This window comes from Denticeps clupeoides, chromosome 14 (assembly GCF_900700375.1).
Source record: "Denticeps clupeoides chromosome 14, fDenClu1.1, whole genome shotgun sequence".
Lineage (NCBI taxonomy): Eukaryota > Metazoa > Chordata > Actinopteri > Clupeiformes > Denticipitidae > Denticeps > Denticeps clupeoides.
Window position 1 is genome coordinate 14,474,923 of NC_041720.1, and position 14,393 is coordinate 14,489,315.

At 42.1% G+C, this 14,393-nt stretch overlaps 1 protein-coding gene across 6 annotated transcripts in view; it reads left to right on the top strand.

Annotated features, from left to right (window-relative positions):
- ppp1r13bb (protein phosphatase 1, regulatory subunit 13Bb) overlaps positions 1–14,393 on the top strand; it is a 41,604-nt gene that overhangs the window by 511 nt on the left and 26,700 nt on the right. For 3 of the 6 annotated variants that reach the window (XM_029002207.1, XM_029002203.1, XM_029002208.1), the window contains exon 2: positions 740–819. In XM_029002207.1, the coding sequence (XP_028858040.1) occupies positions 811–819 (9 nt within the window). In that variant the 5' untranslated portion in view covers positions 740–810. Of the gene's footprint in view, positions 1–5; positions 820–1,790; positions 1,943–14,393 lie in introns of those variants that run through there. The other 3 variants (XM_029002204.1, XM_029002205.1, XM_029002206.1) reach the window with 3 other exon arrangements.

Sequence of the window (14,393 nt, forward strand, 5' to 3'; positions counted from 1 at the left end):
GGGCCGTTTTGTCGAGTGTTGTCTCCCCCCCGAGTCCCGCCGCGCTGGTTAGCATGAGCTAGCACAGAGGCTAACGAGGCTAACGGGCTGAAGGCAGCAAACGAAATACTTCGAACGGAATGCGCAGCGGGTGACGACTCTTTCAAAACATGCGTCCTTCTCCGTCGCCGAGACGGCAATATTACTTTTGCGTGTGGCGAGAAGCAGCGTTTGTCGGAATGCTGCGTTAGCTAGTTCGGCGTTCGTTGCGCCGCTAGCGGCCGCGGGGTGGGTTTTTAGCTCGAGTCTGTGTCCCAAAACCAGGGACCCTCGTGGACTCGTCTTTAGTCTATCTGTCCGTTGGTTTTTTGTTTTGTCCAACCCGCTGTCTCCCTTCTCCGGTGTGACTTTCAGCGGATGCATCGTCGTAAACAAGCCGCCAGATTCACTGCAGCGCCAGTAGTTTTAATTCATTCAACAACAATCGGAGTCGAATCGACCGTGTTGTGAAAGATATGTCTGCAAGATTTACATTTACAGCATTTATCCCTTATCCAGAGCGACTTACAATTAGTAGTTACAGGGACAGCCCCCCCCTGGAGACACCTTGCTCAGGGACACAGTGGTAGTAAGTGGGGTTTGAACCTGGTTCATAGGCGAATGTGTTACCCACTAGGCTACTACCACCCTGTCGCTGATGATCTGTAGTAACTTTCACTTTCTGCCCTGTTGTTTTTCATTTTTATTTTATTTTGAACAGTCCAGACTGGAAATCGGATCGAGGAGCTCATGTTCGACTCTCATGTTGGTGTCTGACTGAAACCAGCGACTATGATGCCGGTAAGTGGCTGACTTGTTCACTTTATCACACGGACAGCAGAACAGTCGCTCTGTTCTGTTCTGTTTGTTCTGTTCCTGATAGAACAATGTGTCGATTATTTGGCTGATTAATCGAATGCATCATGTTCACAGTGTAAAATATGCGGCTTTTTGGTCAATTAAATTGTCGTGTTTGTGTATATATATAATGGAAACTGCCGTTTTATGTTAATTCTTTCATTCGTTAGTTACGTGCCAGTGCTTCGTTCCTAATGCCGCAATTTAAAGTAAGTATTTATTGGCAAATATGCACAGCTAAATGTGCGGGTATCCTCTTTAAGCAAAGGATTACAGGAGAGAAAGTAGCATCTTAAATACCCTTCCCCTTTTCCGAGGCCTTGTACTTTAATAGGTTTTTTGTAGTATGGTCAGAAAAGAAAAGTGGGAAAAAAAAAACGGGTGTGTACACTTCCTGATATTATAGACCATTGTATATTGTGTAATGCCTAGTCCTATATAATGGAGGGAATGCTGACAGCGTCGAAATGCAATGGGAACATTGTACCGGCATCTAGTGTAATAGCTTTATCCTTCACATAAATGTGGAACGTTACAAACTTGAAGACGGAAAAAGGAAAGTCAGTAAATAACATTGCCCTTGAGGTGTTCTGGCCGAAATGTGTGTGCACATTAACATAAAGACAAGTTATTGTTGAAAATTGAGGACGTAGAGTGCCCCTCGAACCTTTTACTCATCCTATTTATTTCAGCTGTTGTGACCCGACCGCTTATGAATGGGGTGACTTTTTTTTTTTTTTTTTTTTCTTCATGTGGCTAAAATGGACCCCGAAGGCCAGTTGGTCATTAAGAGCGATTAGTGACAGCAGTGATTAAAGATTAGCTAATCTAATCTGAGTGTCACGGAGGCGTGGCACTTTCTTCGCCTGCCTGCTGCGTGCCTTTGCTAATCTGTGTGTTTTGTGTGACGGTAAGTGACGGCGGTGTGTTAAATATTCGAGTCGGTGCGTGTGGCGGCTGTGCTCTGTTTACGCTGTAAGGGTGCGCGCCCACCCTCCGCCTTCTCCGCAACTTGTTACTACAAAGAGGGGAAACGAAGAATACGGTGGGTTGTACTTTTAGGCTGGTAAGTAGATGCCATTTTCTTTGATTTCATCTTTTACGACGCGAGGTGTGAGGAGTCCATTGTCCGCGTTGTCAGGTTTGGTTGGAAAACCGCTGTTTACCGATTTCCTCAACTGAATTCACAACCATTAGCTCCCTGTGCTGAGTGTTTTCTAAGAGTAGCCATGGCAACCAGCCTCACTAAACACACTGTCATCAAAAAGGGACCATCAAGCGGCAGAGCGGAAGGGAGAGAGCGAGAGAGAGGGAGAGTAGTAACCTCTCTCTCTCTTTTACACACACACACACACACACACACACGCATTCAGGAGGTGAGTTGATCCCACCAACCAACCCACTGACATGTTCCGTGTATTAAAACAGCACTTTGCTGTGTTCTGTTCATTTAGGAAATATTGATCAATGAGAGCAGATGTTATTGGTTATTTGGTTCTGCAGTCAGCATGTGACTACAGATGAGACTAGGTTGTTATTACCAGAAATACATTTTATTGTATTATTGGCTGTGCACATCTTTCTATTCTGTTAGGACCGTATGTGCGCACTGCGCAGTGGTCCGGAAAATGACCCCCCCCACACTGCCCGAAGGCACAATATAATGTTTGCTGGCTTGTGTGCTTTCTATGGAAGGGAAAGGATGACCTGTTGACCTGCTGACTTGGCCTGTTGTGTTATGTTTTGGCAGTAAATGGAGCATTGTTGTTTTTTTTTTTTTTGTTTTTTTTTGGTCTGCGGGATTTAAGCATTACGTCGTATATGAATTGGATTTAATAACCCATTTGCAAAGGGGAACAAAAATCACTCACAGTGACCTAGCATCATTAGTAATACTCTTGCAGGGTACCAACACTAAAAGGGACTTCCGTTTACTTACGACAGGCTCTGCCCCCCGGAGCAACACAATGGGAGTATTCAGGGTGCGCCAGTAGCAGGGCTTGAACTTTTTGACATTCTTTCGTGGTTTGTCATTATGATGCACAGCACACAGTGACACAACAAAATGTGTCCTCTGCATTTAACCATTCACCTAGTGTGCTGGGACGGTGCTTTGCTCAGTGGCACCTTGGCAGTTCAGGATTTTAACTGGCAACCTTCCGATTACGCTTCCGCATCCTTATCCGCTAGGCCACCACTGCCCTCTGACTTTGTGGGTTATCTTGTAGTCTAAATTTGCTGGACAAAACAGCCAATCTTTTTACATGTTATTTCTTACAAAATGATATTGCTAAGGGTCACAGCAGCTGCTGCACTGCTGTCCTGGGCGGGGCCGCGTCCGAGGGCAGGGAGCCAAAGCAGCTCAGGAATTCGTTAGCGGGAAATCGACAAAGCGCTGGCCGCACCGGCAGATAAGTGATGTGTTTACTCCCTCACCCCACCCCACAGGTTAATAACGCCCCCCGGGGTGAACATAGCAGGCCTGATAAATCGGCCCGGTGGAGAGGAATATGCCAAGCTGACCCAACTGTCCGTTACATCTCACACATGCAGCGCTAATCATGTGCAAAGACACACACACAACCACACACACACACACACGGTGTGGCCACAGCTAGTGCAGTGGACTAGCATGGATCTGCCACACCTACTTATTATTAGGTTTGTGGAGTGTGTGTGTGTGGTGTTGAATGTTTATATATTTCATTCCCTTTTTCATTTGCCCTCACTTAGCCTTGTGGAAAAATGATGTGCATGTACTAATCTGGTTTGCCTTGCTGGTGTTTGATGCTGGATTACAGGATAAAAGGCTGTTTAGTTTGTGTGTTTTTTTGTTATGCCTGTGCTTGTTCTTTCAGAAAACTTTTTGATCTGGAACTGGGGAGTGGGTCAGTTCACAAAAAGTTCCTTTCGTAATTAAGTACTTTTTTCAAGGGAATATTCATTTGAATTTACAGAAACAAAATATTGCTGGTTAGTCATTTTCATCTTGCCTTGTTATGTATTAAATGGTCTGGTTGGGTGATATAATGATACTATGATTTTTGTGATGTATCACAAAATTATACATGTGACTTGTGTAATGATGAATAAGCTTTTGTGTGTGGGGGGGTGCATCATAATACTGTTTTTCGTAATGAAATAAACAATATTTGATCAAATATCAAATAAAGAGTGGAACTTGTTTCCTTTAACCAGGTTCATTTTGTCAAATTCCACTGCCCTAAATATTTATTTACTTCTATGAACTGTCTTGCTAGAGTTATAGTAAGTTTGTGCAGCCGGTGTTTTAAAATCTGCTTAATTACAATTGCAGAATTGCAGTCTTTATTTTTGTCAGTGGCTCCTGGCCCATTTAAAAGTGTATTTACAGCAGCTCTGCGTGGCATAAGGACAACATGCATTTTGCTTCTATATCTGTTGCCCTCGTACACCATGACCCACAGTGGTGGTCCGTTTTAATTAAGTCTGATTGATCACCGCAAAGGTTCAGTGTGTGAGTTGTATTTTATTTTCTTTCCACCCCAACCCCCTTAACTCTTTTTGATTGTGGTCGTTCATTTCCACAGCTCTGGGCACAGCAGTAATTGAACATCCCTGCTGAAGCATAGACCGCTTTAAATGCAGCTCCGCAGAAAAGGCAAGCTGAAGCACGGGATAAAATAAATGGGGGCGTGTGGAGGTCTGGTGGCGTGATGAGTGGAAATGTAAAGGAGGAAAATGCTGAGCTGCACTGCATCATACAGATGAAGGGAGGCTTTGGCGGGGAAATGTTTGGACCCGTATTTGCTTGGTGTGCTGTTGAAAACTTTCATACCTCAAAGTCTTTTTATTATAATGATAATAATTATTAATATTATTATAATATATCTCTCAAAAGTGTGGCCTGGCAGATGTCATGTATAGATATATATGTCATACATATGGATATAAATAATTCTATAAATTAGTGTGTATGTATAGATTCATAACACAACTGTATTTCTGCACCACCAATCTGAACTCTCTCAGCGGCTCGAAATGTCCAATCAGCAGTCCGCGTTCCACTGCTCTGCCGGGCTGACGTGCGTGCCCTGTGGCAGGGAGGTGGCGGCGGCCATCAGTGTTACACAGTCAGTCAGCTGGAGAGTGCGCCCTGTCATCTCTCGTCTCATGTGACTCTCGTAGCCAATGGAGGCAGTGCGCCAGGCTGTGCTGGCTAATGCGCTGTTGTTGGGGAAATTCTGATTTGTAGGACGACCGGGCTCGGGATGACATGTACATGTATGACTTTCCAAGATTGCACTTAGGCTGCTGCCTCTTTAGGTCCTAGGTAGTGACAGCTTTAATTTTACTGAATAAGGAACATGAATAAAATATCATCCCTACTCTGGTAGTGCATTTAAATTTAAACGCACATGTTAATACTGATGGACAAGGGCTGAATGATGTCTGTGTTTGTCCTTTTACGCAACTTGCACACATGTGGAAAGATCCTTTCATTGTTAATTATTGAAGTTTATTTGTTTTTCCCGTTTCTTCTTTGCATGATTTGTCACCAATAGAGTTAAGAAGGTCCTTAAAAATGAATGCTGCCTGTCACAAGGGCTTCGAATCAGTAAGTGGACTGCTGGCAAAGTGTGTCCTCACAAGGCTCCATGATAAAGGAGACTTCTTGAAGGCAGCCTGAGGTTCTGGTACAAGTTATATGCAAGTTATATCGAATCTCGCAAGTTATATGCAAGTTATATCGAATCTCGTAGCAACTTTGAGATGTATGTTGTGTTTAACAAGGAACTACTTGTGCAGGTTCCACCTCTGGATTTCATGGGTGCACCTTTTCCCCCTTGATGTAGGTGTCCTCATTTCAAGGAACTTCTTTGTTTAGCATTAAATATATACATTTTTGAATTTGAAAGAATAGAGATTTTTGGCCCCCCACTTTAATGTGATTTAAATTCTCTCTGCTTCTCTCTCATGGCACCTTTTAACCTTTAATTCTCACCCCAGAGAGCCGGGCAGTGTGCTGAAGTAGTAAAGTGAAGGAGTTGCAGTGAAAAAGGTCTTCCCTGATCCAGACCTGGCTTTGTTGTTATTCTAACATTAGCTTGGGAGCAGTGACCATGCTCTGGGGTTGTGTTTTTTTTTTTTTTTTTTTTTTTTTTCCACAAGCAAAAAAATAAATAAGTCTGTGGTGTAGCTGTGAAAATCCAGCTCGTCTGTTTTAACTATAAAGGCAACAAATTTTGTAGCTAGTGTGACATACCATTAATGTTCTTTACAGTGCTAGAACCTGTGGGTTGTAATGTCTGTATAAACAACATCATAGCACTGAACGAGTGGTCGTCGTCGAACCCGTATGTTTCCCTGGTTGTTTCCAATGGCTTTTAACACCACTTTGCCTCAAGGCCCTTGGAATTGAGTTATTCCCAGATGATCGTTCATTTTTAGTGCCACGCAACGGTGCTGTTTTTGTCCATATCAGCAGCGCACATCGATGAAAGACACCGAGGTGGCTGAGGCATCATATTTTCAAGACGTTTTTCTGCCGCCATTTTTTTTTTTTTTTTTTTTTTTTAATCCTGTCCGCAGTACAAGGGCAGCGCTCCACCTTACTCACTTCCCCTTGATTCTGTCCTTCAGTAAACATGATGAATTAAATACCTTTCACAATGCAAAATAAAAGTGCGATTGTTCTTTAATTTAGTCAATAAATCTTTATTTAATGTTGCTCTGTAGTTTGATTGTTAGAAACAAATTAGACCAAGTAGCACTGTCACTTTTCTTTGTCATGCCGTAATACATCACATAGGAGACATTGCCAACAGCTTCTGCCTTGATTAAGTGGTTCTGTTGAGTAATTAAGTTGTCATTAATAAAAGGTTGCACCACAAATAACCAAAATTAGTGCTGCACGATTAATCTAATCGCAATCATAATCGCGATGTCAGTCTGTGCGATTACATGAACGCAAAAAGCTGCGATGATTAGTGCATGGATTGGATTGGATATGTTGCCGATCCTTTCTCTCAAAGTTGGCGAGCTGACTGAAGTCTCACATTTCAGTCGGATGTGACGTGTTTGGTCACATGACTTTCGATTCGGAGACATATGGGTAGCCATATTGCGATAGGCTCTGCTGTGGCGTGAAGCATATACATGTCTATGGAGAGAAGTGCATAAAAATGCCTCACTCTTGTGCTGCTTGGGGCTGTACAAACCGCTGTACGCTCCAAACCAGATCCCGGGGGATTACATTTCATAGGTAAGGCTGGACAATTGTTTTGAATATATTTGGCCATTATAAAATCCCGTTTTATAATTCTTAACCTTTAGCGAAGCTAGCGAAGCTATGCATCCCTGTGTTCAAGTCAGCCTCCAAACAACGTTTTGGTTAAATGTAAGAACTAAAATACGGGATTTTATAATGGCCAAATACAATCAAAACAGTTGTTTAGGCTTACCAGGGTTTGTCATTTGACTGTAATGTAAAGATTTTTTTTGTGATTTATTTACATTTTTTTGTGATTATTTTATATTTGTAAAATATTGTATTTTGAAAGCACTGGGTATTTCAGGTTGTTATAAGTAGTTTGTATGTTTCACTTTGAAGTTAAACATTTCACTTAGTATGCGACTTTTCATTGATATACAAGCAAGTGTCCTTTATCATATCGCAATCGCATATCGCAATATTGATCTCAATAATCGCAATATGTCTTTTTCCCCAAATCGTGCAGCCCTAAAAATTAGTTAGGCTACAGTTTGAAAAAGAGAAAACTATACATATACTTTAAAAATAATCAGACTATGCAGTAGCCAGTGTTTTTTGATGTCTGAACAAATCCAGCGTTAATTCCCCAGTCCTTCGTGTTTTGTAATAACTTCACAGCGACTTGTAGGAACCACTTGAAATCATGATCATGTGTCACTAAGGCAACAGTCTTAATTTAAGTAGTAATTTTTTTATATTTCATGGGCAGAGTATCAGTCCGTTTTTGGCCCAACACTAGCAAGTTTCATGCCCACTGGTGCCTGTTAACAATAATCATTGTCCAGGTAATGTTCTGGATTTTGTCAATGGTATTTATTATTATCAATTTTAAGTGATTATTTTATTTGCTCCCTCAGGGGTTAACCATTCTGGCTTTGAAAAGAATGTTCTCATAGGTCCATACTCTTGGCATCGGCTTCAGACTCTCTGCCTCTTTGACCTGAATTTATAAAAATTAACAATGGGAGGGGAAAAAAGCCATGATCAATTGCTTTTGAGTTTTGCGTGAGAATATGAAGACTTGATTGAAATGCTCTTTGAAGTCCTGTTTTTTTCATGTTTTAAGCCGTCCCTGGTATGTTTCAACAGTTTCTTATGAAAGACGGAAGTACTTGGAAACTTTCTTCTAATATTTAAAATGGCTTTCATAATTCAGGGACTTCATTCAGGCCAAGATAACTTTTTAGGGATCTTTCAGCGGCGTATCAGACGTATCTTGCATCGTAAAAATGACATGAGAGAAAGAAAGTATCCAACATTTATAAGTCCCCGAATAAGTACCAGGGTTTAGTGTATTATTAATTGCATTTCCTTGACCTGATCGAGGGCATGACTAATACTTCGCCTTCTTGATCTTGGCAGTGGGCTGAGTTCTCTTTGCCATCGTTTTTTAACAGGTAGGGGCTAGAGTTTGCAGCACTCCGTTGATCTTTATATTGCTAGCGTGCATGTGGCTCCCAGCCAGGGTTTGGATTATGGCACAAGGGCAGCAATTGATTGGTCCAAACCTGGAGCCCAGGCCAAGCATCTGCGTCTCAGTTCCCCACTGACCGCAGTAACAATCATTGCTCCCGACACCAGACACTAACCGGTCTGAGTGTCCAAAAGGGGAATTAATGACTCCAGACTGAATTGCAGTTGCCCTCATTTTTAATATTATTTTCCATTTCTCCAAAAAGATACTCTGTCTGTAATAACTGGGAGTTTGTCTCATCAGTTGGACTTGATGTAACTCTAGTTGTCAGACACGATGGCCTTTTAAATTGCTGTTTGGACAGTTCCTTCTACTACACTGGGCCAGGGTTGCGTGTTTATTTCTTGGCTTGTCTGATAAATCGCTGGTTATATCGGGGCAGCTCTGGCCATGACATTAACGTCCCTCTGATCCCAGCACCATCGGCCCCCTGGTTTTCTTCTCGGCGGTGTTGCTTTTATCCACTCGCCCTGAGGGAGGCCCGTTGAGTAACCACGGGTGCCCTCAGTGTTGGTGACGTCCCCCCTTTCTCAAAGAGCACCCTGCCTCTGCCTGCCTCTCCCTCTCTTTACCACTCATTCTCTCCACATCTCATTCCCCCCTCCTCTCCTTCTTTCACTTGCTCTATCTCAGCACTTGCTCAGAGAGAGCCTGACTGCTGAAGGGCTGCTCTGCGGGGCTGGCTCCTCGATTTGGCTCGCCACTCTCCCTGCGTAGCTCCCCGTCCGACTTGTCCTCATCTCCCTCTCCCCCCTCCCCCGGCACCTTCTCTTCTCCCCATTCGCGTAGCGATGCGGCTTGCGTGCTAGCGCAATGAAGAAGTTTGTGACTATTGTCCTGCGCAGCCTGGTCAGCATTTCAAAGGACAAGACATGGGCGAAAGAGCATGTCCACGTTCAGAAGAGAGAGGGCAGGAGAGTACGGACACCCATCAAGAGGGCCAAGGTGACGTGCTGAGGGACGCGCTTCAGAGGGGATCCTGGGCTGTTGATGTGGGATGCTTTACTGCCGTTTCCATTTTCTTATCGCAGAAGCAGCACTGGTACTTTAGTCGATGGCATGGCTGACTGTAGCAGTCAGCGAGTAATTAGCAGGATGTGAAATTTACTTTGACCCCTAGTTTTAGTTTTAGTCTAGTTTTTGCCTTTCGTTGGTGTGGTGTTCAGTTGAGTATCAGATGTGTGACTTGGGAAAGGTAAGCGCTTTCCTTCCTGTTTGCCTGCTTGATTTGATAGGCCTAGACTTAGGCTTGGCTACTCTTACATCACAAGATAGTACAGTCTGTTTGGCAGCGCTATCCCAGATTTGCAGTTGAGCTCGTTTTGCACATTTCACTAATTTGTTGTAATTACTCCAGTCTGTCTTTAATGCAAAGAGTCAAACAGTGATGTATGATTTGGGTAAATTCCCAAGGTGGCTAAAAGCATCTCGGCTTGCCAAATATCATCAGTAGTTACCTTTGTGGTCCAATAGGAGGGGTTTTATTGCACTTAATAGAATTGGTGAGTGTTATAATCATGACTTTATTTGATATATTGCTGCCGTGGGAGATACTGTATGTCCTAATGGAGGGATATTGCAGGGACGTCCGCCTGCACAGAGTTTGTTCTCACTGTTTGGCTGGCAGTCATAATCTCTTCTCAGCCCCATTGTTCAGATTAATCTCATCAGAGAAGGACGAATGCCACCATTTCCCTGGCACGGGGATGGATCAATTATGCTTGTTCGTTTGCTGGCTTTTCTATTCTCCATGGGCTTTGTTTACCCTTGACAAAAACAGAACAGTGTTATCCTCCTTTGGCTTTGTAGGGTAGTATAGGATATTTGTTCCATTTCTGATATTAGCAGTAAATGCCTTGAAGGTAATTGGCACGTGGGCTAGTGGGTGGTGAGATGTTGGCTCATCAGGCCAAATCATGCATATCCCTTCAGCCTACGCTCACTTCATATGAAAAGGTGTTTGTTTTAGCTTCAGCTGCCTCATATATATTTGTTAGTTGCTCAACCTGATGTTAGGCATCCACTCGATGTTTCACTTCGTTCTCGCTGTAATGCCTTATTGCTGTAGGCTGAGGGTACGAACATTGCATTGCTTTGGTTGCTCCCATCGCGGTGGCTGCTTGATGAATCTCCAGCTCTATAGCTGCAGTAAAAGGCAAACAGCAATGGCAAAAGTATTAATGTGCTGAAAGGTATGAATACAGAAATATGAAGGTGCACGAATGATTTTCTGCAACATCAAGTCTATGCATATAAAATAGGCTCGTCCATTTGAATGCTAATTGACACATCAGTCTAATTCTTATCAGTTGAGTATACAGGTGGAATTTAGCTTCTTTTTCCAGAGAGTTCACAAAACCTGTTTTATAGGAAACGTTAACAAATCATATTGAAGGAAAAACAAAATTTATCTTTTTTTTTTGTCTTATGGTTTGCTGAGTTTGTCTTGGTAATTTATCTTGATAGTAACCCGTTTTTTTTTCCCCCACACATTGTTAATGAAAAAACATTCCCAAATACCAGGTTACATTGTGCTACACATCATGGCAACTCATGCTCCATACAAGAATAGGTTCAATGGGTGGCAAGTTCATTTTGTAGTTCGAAGCCAAAGTTCCATGTAACATGTTACAAACCATACTGTGCATTTGATAATTGTTTATTTGATTTTTTTTTTTTTTTTTTATGTTTCCTCCCAGCCTCCAAGGATATGTGCGTTAGGTGACTTTGGTGACTAAATTGTTAGCGTAGTTCCTTGTGCCCACCTTGACTTTCAATGCAGAGGTATTTGTGATCTTGCCTGCTGTGTCTCGTCAGGGCCAGATTGTCCCTGGATTCAGGCGGTCTGACTGATCGCACGCAACTCTGTCTGAATCCCTGTAAGGAAATCCCCTTTAAGGGGCTTTTCTAGGATCATCCATCTTCTTTTTTTTTTTGGCAAAGACAAATGCAGCCCCCATCACAATTCATGATGCCTCAAGGTGTGCTTTCACTCAGTCTCAATGAAGCATGAAATATTTCTTCTAATATTTGCACAAACATTCTCATTTAGGTTCCTCATCATCCAACACACTGTTGATCTGTTTCATTTTGACAAGGCCCTATTATGTCTACATTTTGTGACTCCTATAATTTGTGGCAGTACGGGGCTCAGGCAATTTGACATTAAGATTTGGGAAGAGCCAGAAGTGTGAAGCAGGAGGTGTTGAACGACAAATGTCTATGTGTACACACACACACACACACTGTATGAAACAAGTTGTTCAGTTCGTAGTTCAGTATTGCCAAACCATGGACATCTACCAGAAAAGGTAGTAGCCTAGTGGGTAACACACTCGCCTATGAACCAGAATAAAAAATATTTTTTATTAGTCAGGACGTGTATATATACACTACATAAAGGAAAATGGATAAATGAGCAAATAAATAAATGTGTGTTTGTTTTTGAACATAACTAAAAAAGCACTCCTTGCTTCTCATGTGGCGGCACTGAAAAATATATGCACGTTGTGCAATTGCATAATTATAAAATGCGGCAAGAGAAGCAATGACACAGCCGTTCTTATAGTTAACTTGAACAGTATTCATATTATTCATATTACATTTAAAAATGTAATTTACTCTTCTCTCGAAACTCTAATATAAGTGTCGTATCCAGTGCTAACTTATATTGAAATCTGAGAATAGATCTTTTTTTGAGAACATTTGATCCCTCCAGAGAGGGTGGTACTCATGACCTTTTTGGTGTGTGGTTCTCTGTTCTGAAATCACTGAATGGCTGAATTTGGACTGTTCCTAGAAAAGTGGACCAGGGGTTGTATGGTCCCCAGGTACGTTGTGGCACAGAAAGGTATGTGAACCATCCAATGCAGCCTGAAAACATTTAGCTTTTCCTTAAAGAGGCTCTGTGGACTGAAACCTGCTGTGCATCCTTGTTTACTACAGTTTTTTTTTTTTATATTGCTTCAGTGTTTGAATGTAGGACTGTATCTGTTATTCCCCTATCAAACATCAATGGTTGATTAGGCTAAGCTAGTTTATTGTAGTACTGTATGGGCTACAATTTCCAAACTAGGTTTTCTGAACTTTTGTAATGTGTACTGCAATAATCTTCCATCAGTTAGGATTGTGAGACCTATTGGATATGCAAGAAGTAGATTTTTACCCTGCAACATTTTTTATTTTATTTTTTTCAAAATTATAAATAAAAAAAATGTATAGGTTAACTAAGAATTTTTGACCATTTTGTAAGTATTTCAAGTGCTGGTCACTTATTTTAAGAGCTAGCTACAGATTTCAGATAAAAGATGACAGAGAATAGAGGAGGTACGTTTTGTCTATCTGGGGATTTGTCAGCTGCCCATCCTGTAGTATTTCTGCAGTGTTAGCAAATCTTACTTTAGATATTTATTAGAACCTATTGCATTAGAAATTCCATCACGTTAACTAACTAAAGATACACACGGGCGGGACCTTACAGAACTGAGCGTCTCTTTCCGAGCTGCACTGAACACATGTTGATAAGCGCAGCAGAGTCAGGCAAGGACTTGTCCACGGTGGGACTTCAGGGATCAGGAAGCTGATTGTTATTCATGCGTTGTGCTGCCTGTGGCTAAAATTAACCGCGGGCATCTTTAGCAGCAAAGCTGCAGTAATGAGGTAGCTGGTCCTTACCTTGTTTTTGTTTTTCGTGCTTGGCCACCACAATGCGCTGGCTTTATTATTTTGGTTGCAGTTGCAGATTGAGTCGGGTACTGCACTTTGGTAGAAAGTGTAGACATGCTCTTGCTCTCTCATACAGCAGGTGCTTGTAAAATTCTCTGAGCCGAGTTACAGAGTACAATTGTACTGCGTTTGTGCCCCCCCCCCCCCCCCCCCCCCCTTACTCTTTATAAACAGCTCCACTCCGCACTGCAGCCCCATCCGTCTCGCGGCCTGTCACTGCGTGCTGGAGCCGGCGCTAACCAACCCTCAGCCCCTCACAGGCCAATCAGCTCCTGACTGACAGGCCTGTCTGTCAGAAGGAGATTTTTTACTTCGAGTGGCAGGCCTGTCTGCTGAAAACAAGTAAATAAACAAGTACTCTCTTTCAGCTGGGTAAATGTCTGGTTATTAATACTTAATAGCTTGTTAATACTCCGTAGGCCTTCTTATACAAATAGTATTTTATTTTCTTGGCATAACACGAGGGAGCAAAATTTAAACCAAAGAACATTTTGCGGTGATATTGCTTGCTAGTGATTTTCTTCACATGAGAATGGGAAATGTGATTCTAAGATGCTTAGACTTCTGTGCTGAACTTGCAGAAAGTAATCTGTAAGAAAATAAAATCTGCTCCATGTGTGCTGGATTGATCCAAAATTAAATGGGTTCTTCTTTTTGTGGTGTACTGCTGACAAACAGCCTCACCAAAAATATCATGTTGTTGCAGGTAATTAAACACTGAGTGGGTCAGCTCGTCACAAACCGCAAGGTTGCATTCTCGAAGTAACGCGGTATTTAAATTTTTAGGCCGGTTCTTTATTTAGTGGAACTTTGCATGTGGAGAGAGTGTAGAATTTTCTATACCGCTGTAACTGCACAGTTGCTCTGCACACACCTCTTTTAAACACATTTTTTTCCCCATTGCCTCAAACCTTGAATAAAGTGACAAAGTTCTACAAAAGTTATGAAGGATCAAACCAAAGGATCTGATTTGTAAACTACACCATTTAGGGGAAGATTCTGTATTGGTTTAAACAGCAGTGCTTCTGCACTAATAGACCATTATTAAAAATTAATAAGAAATAG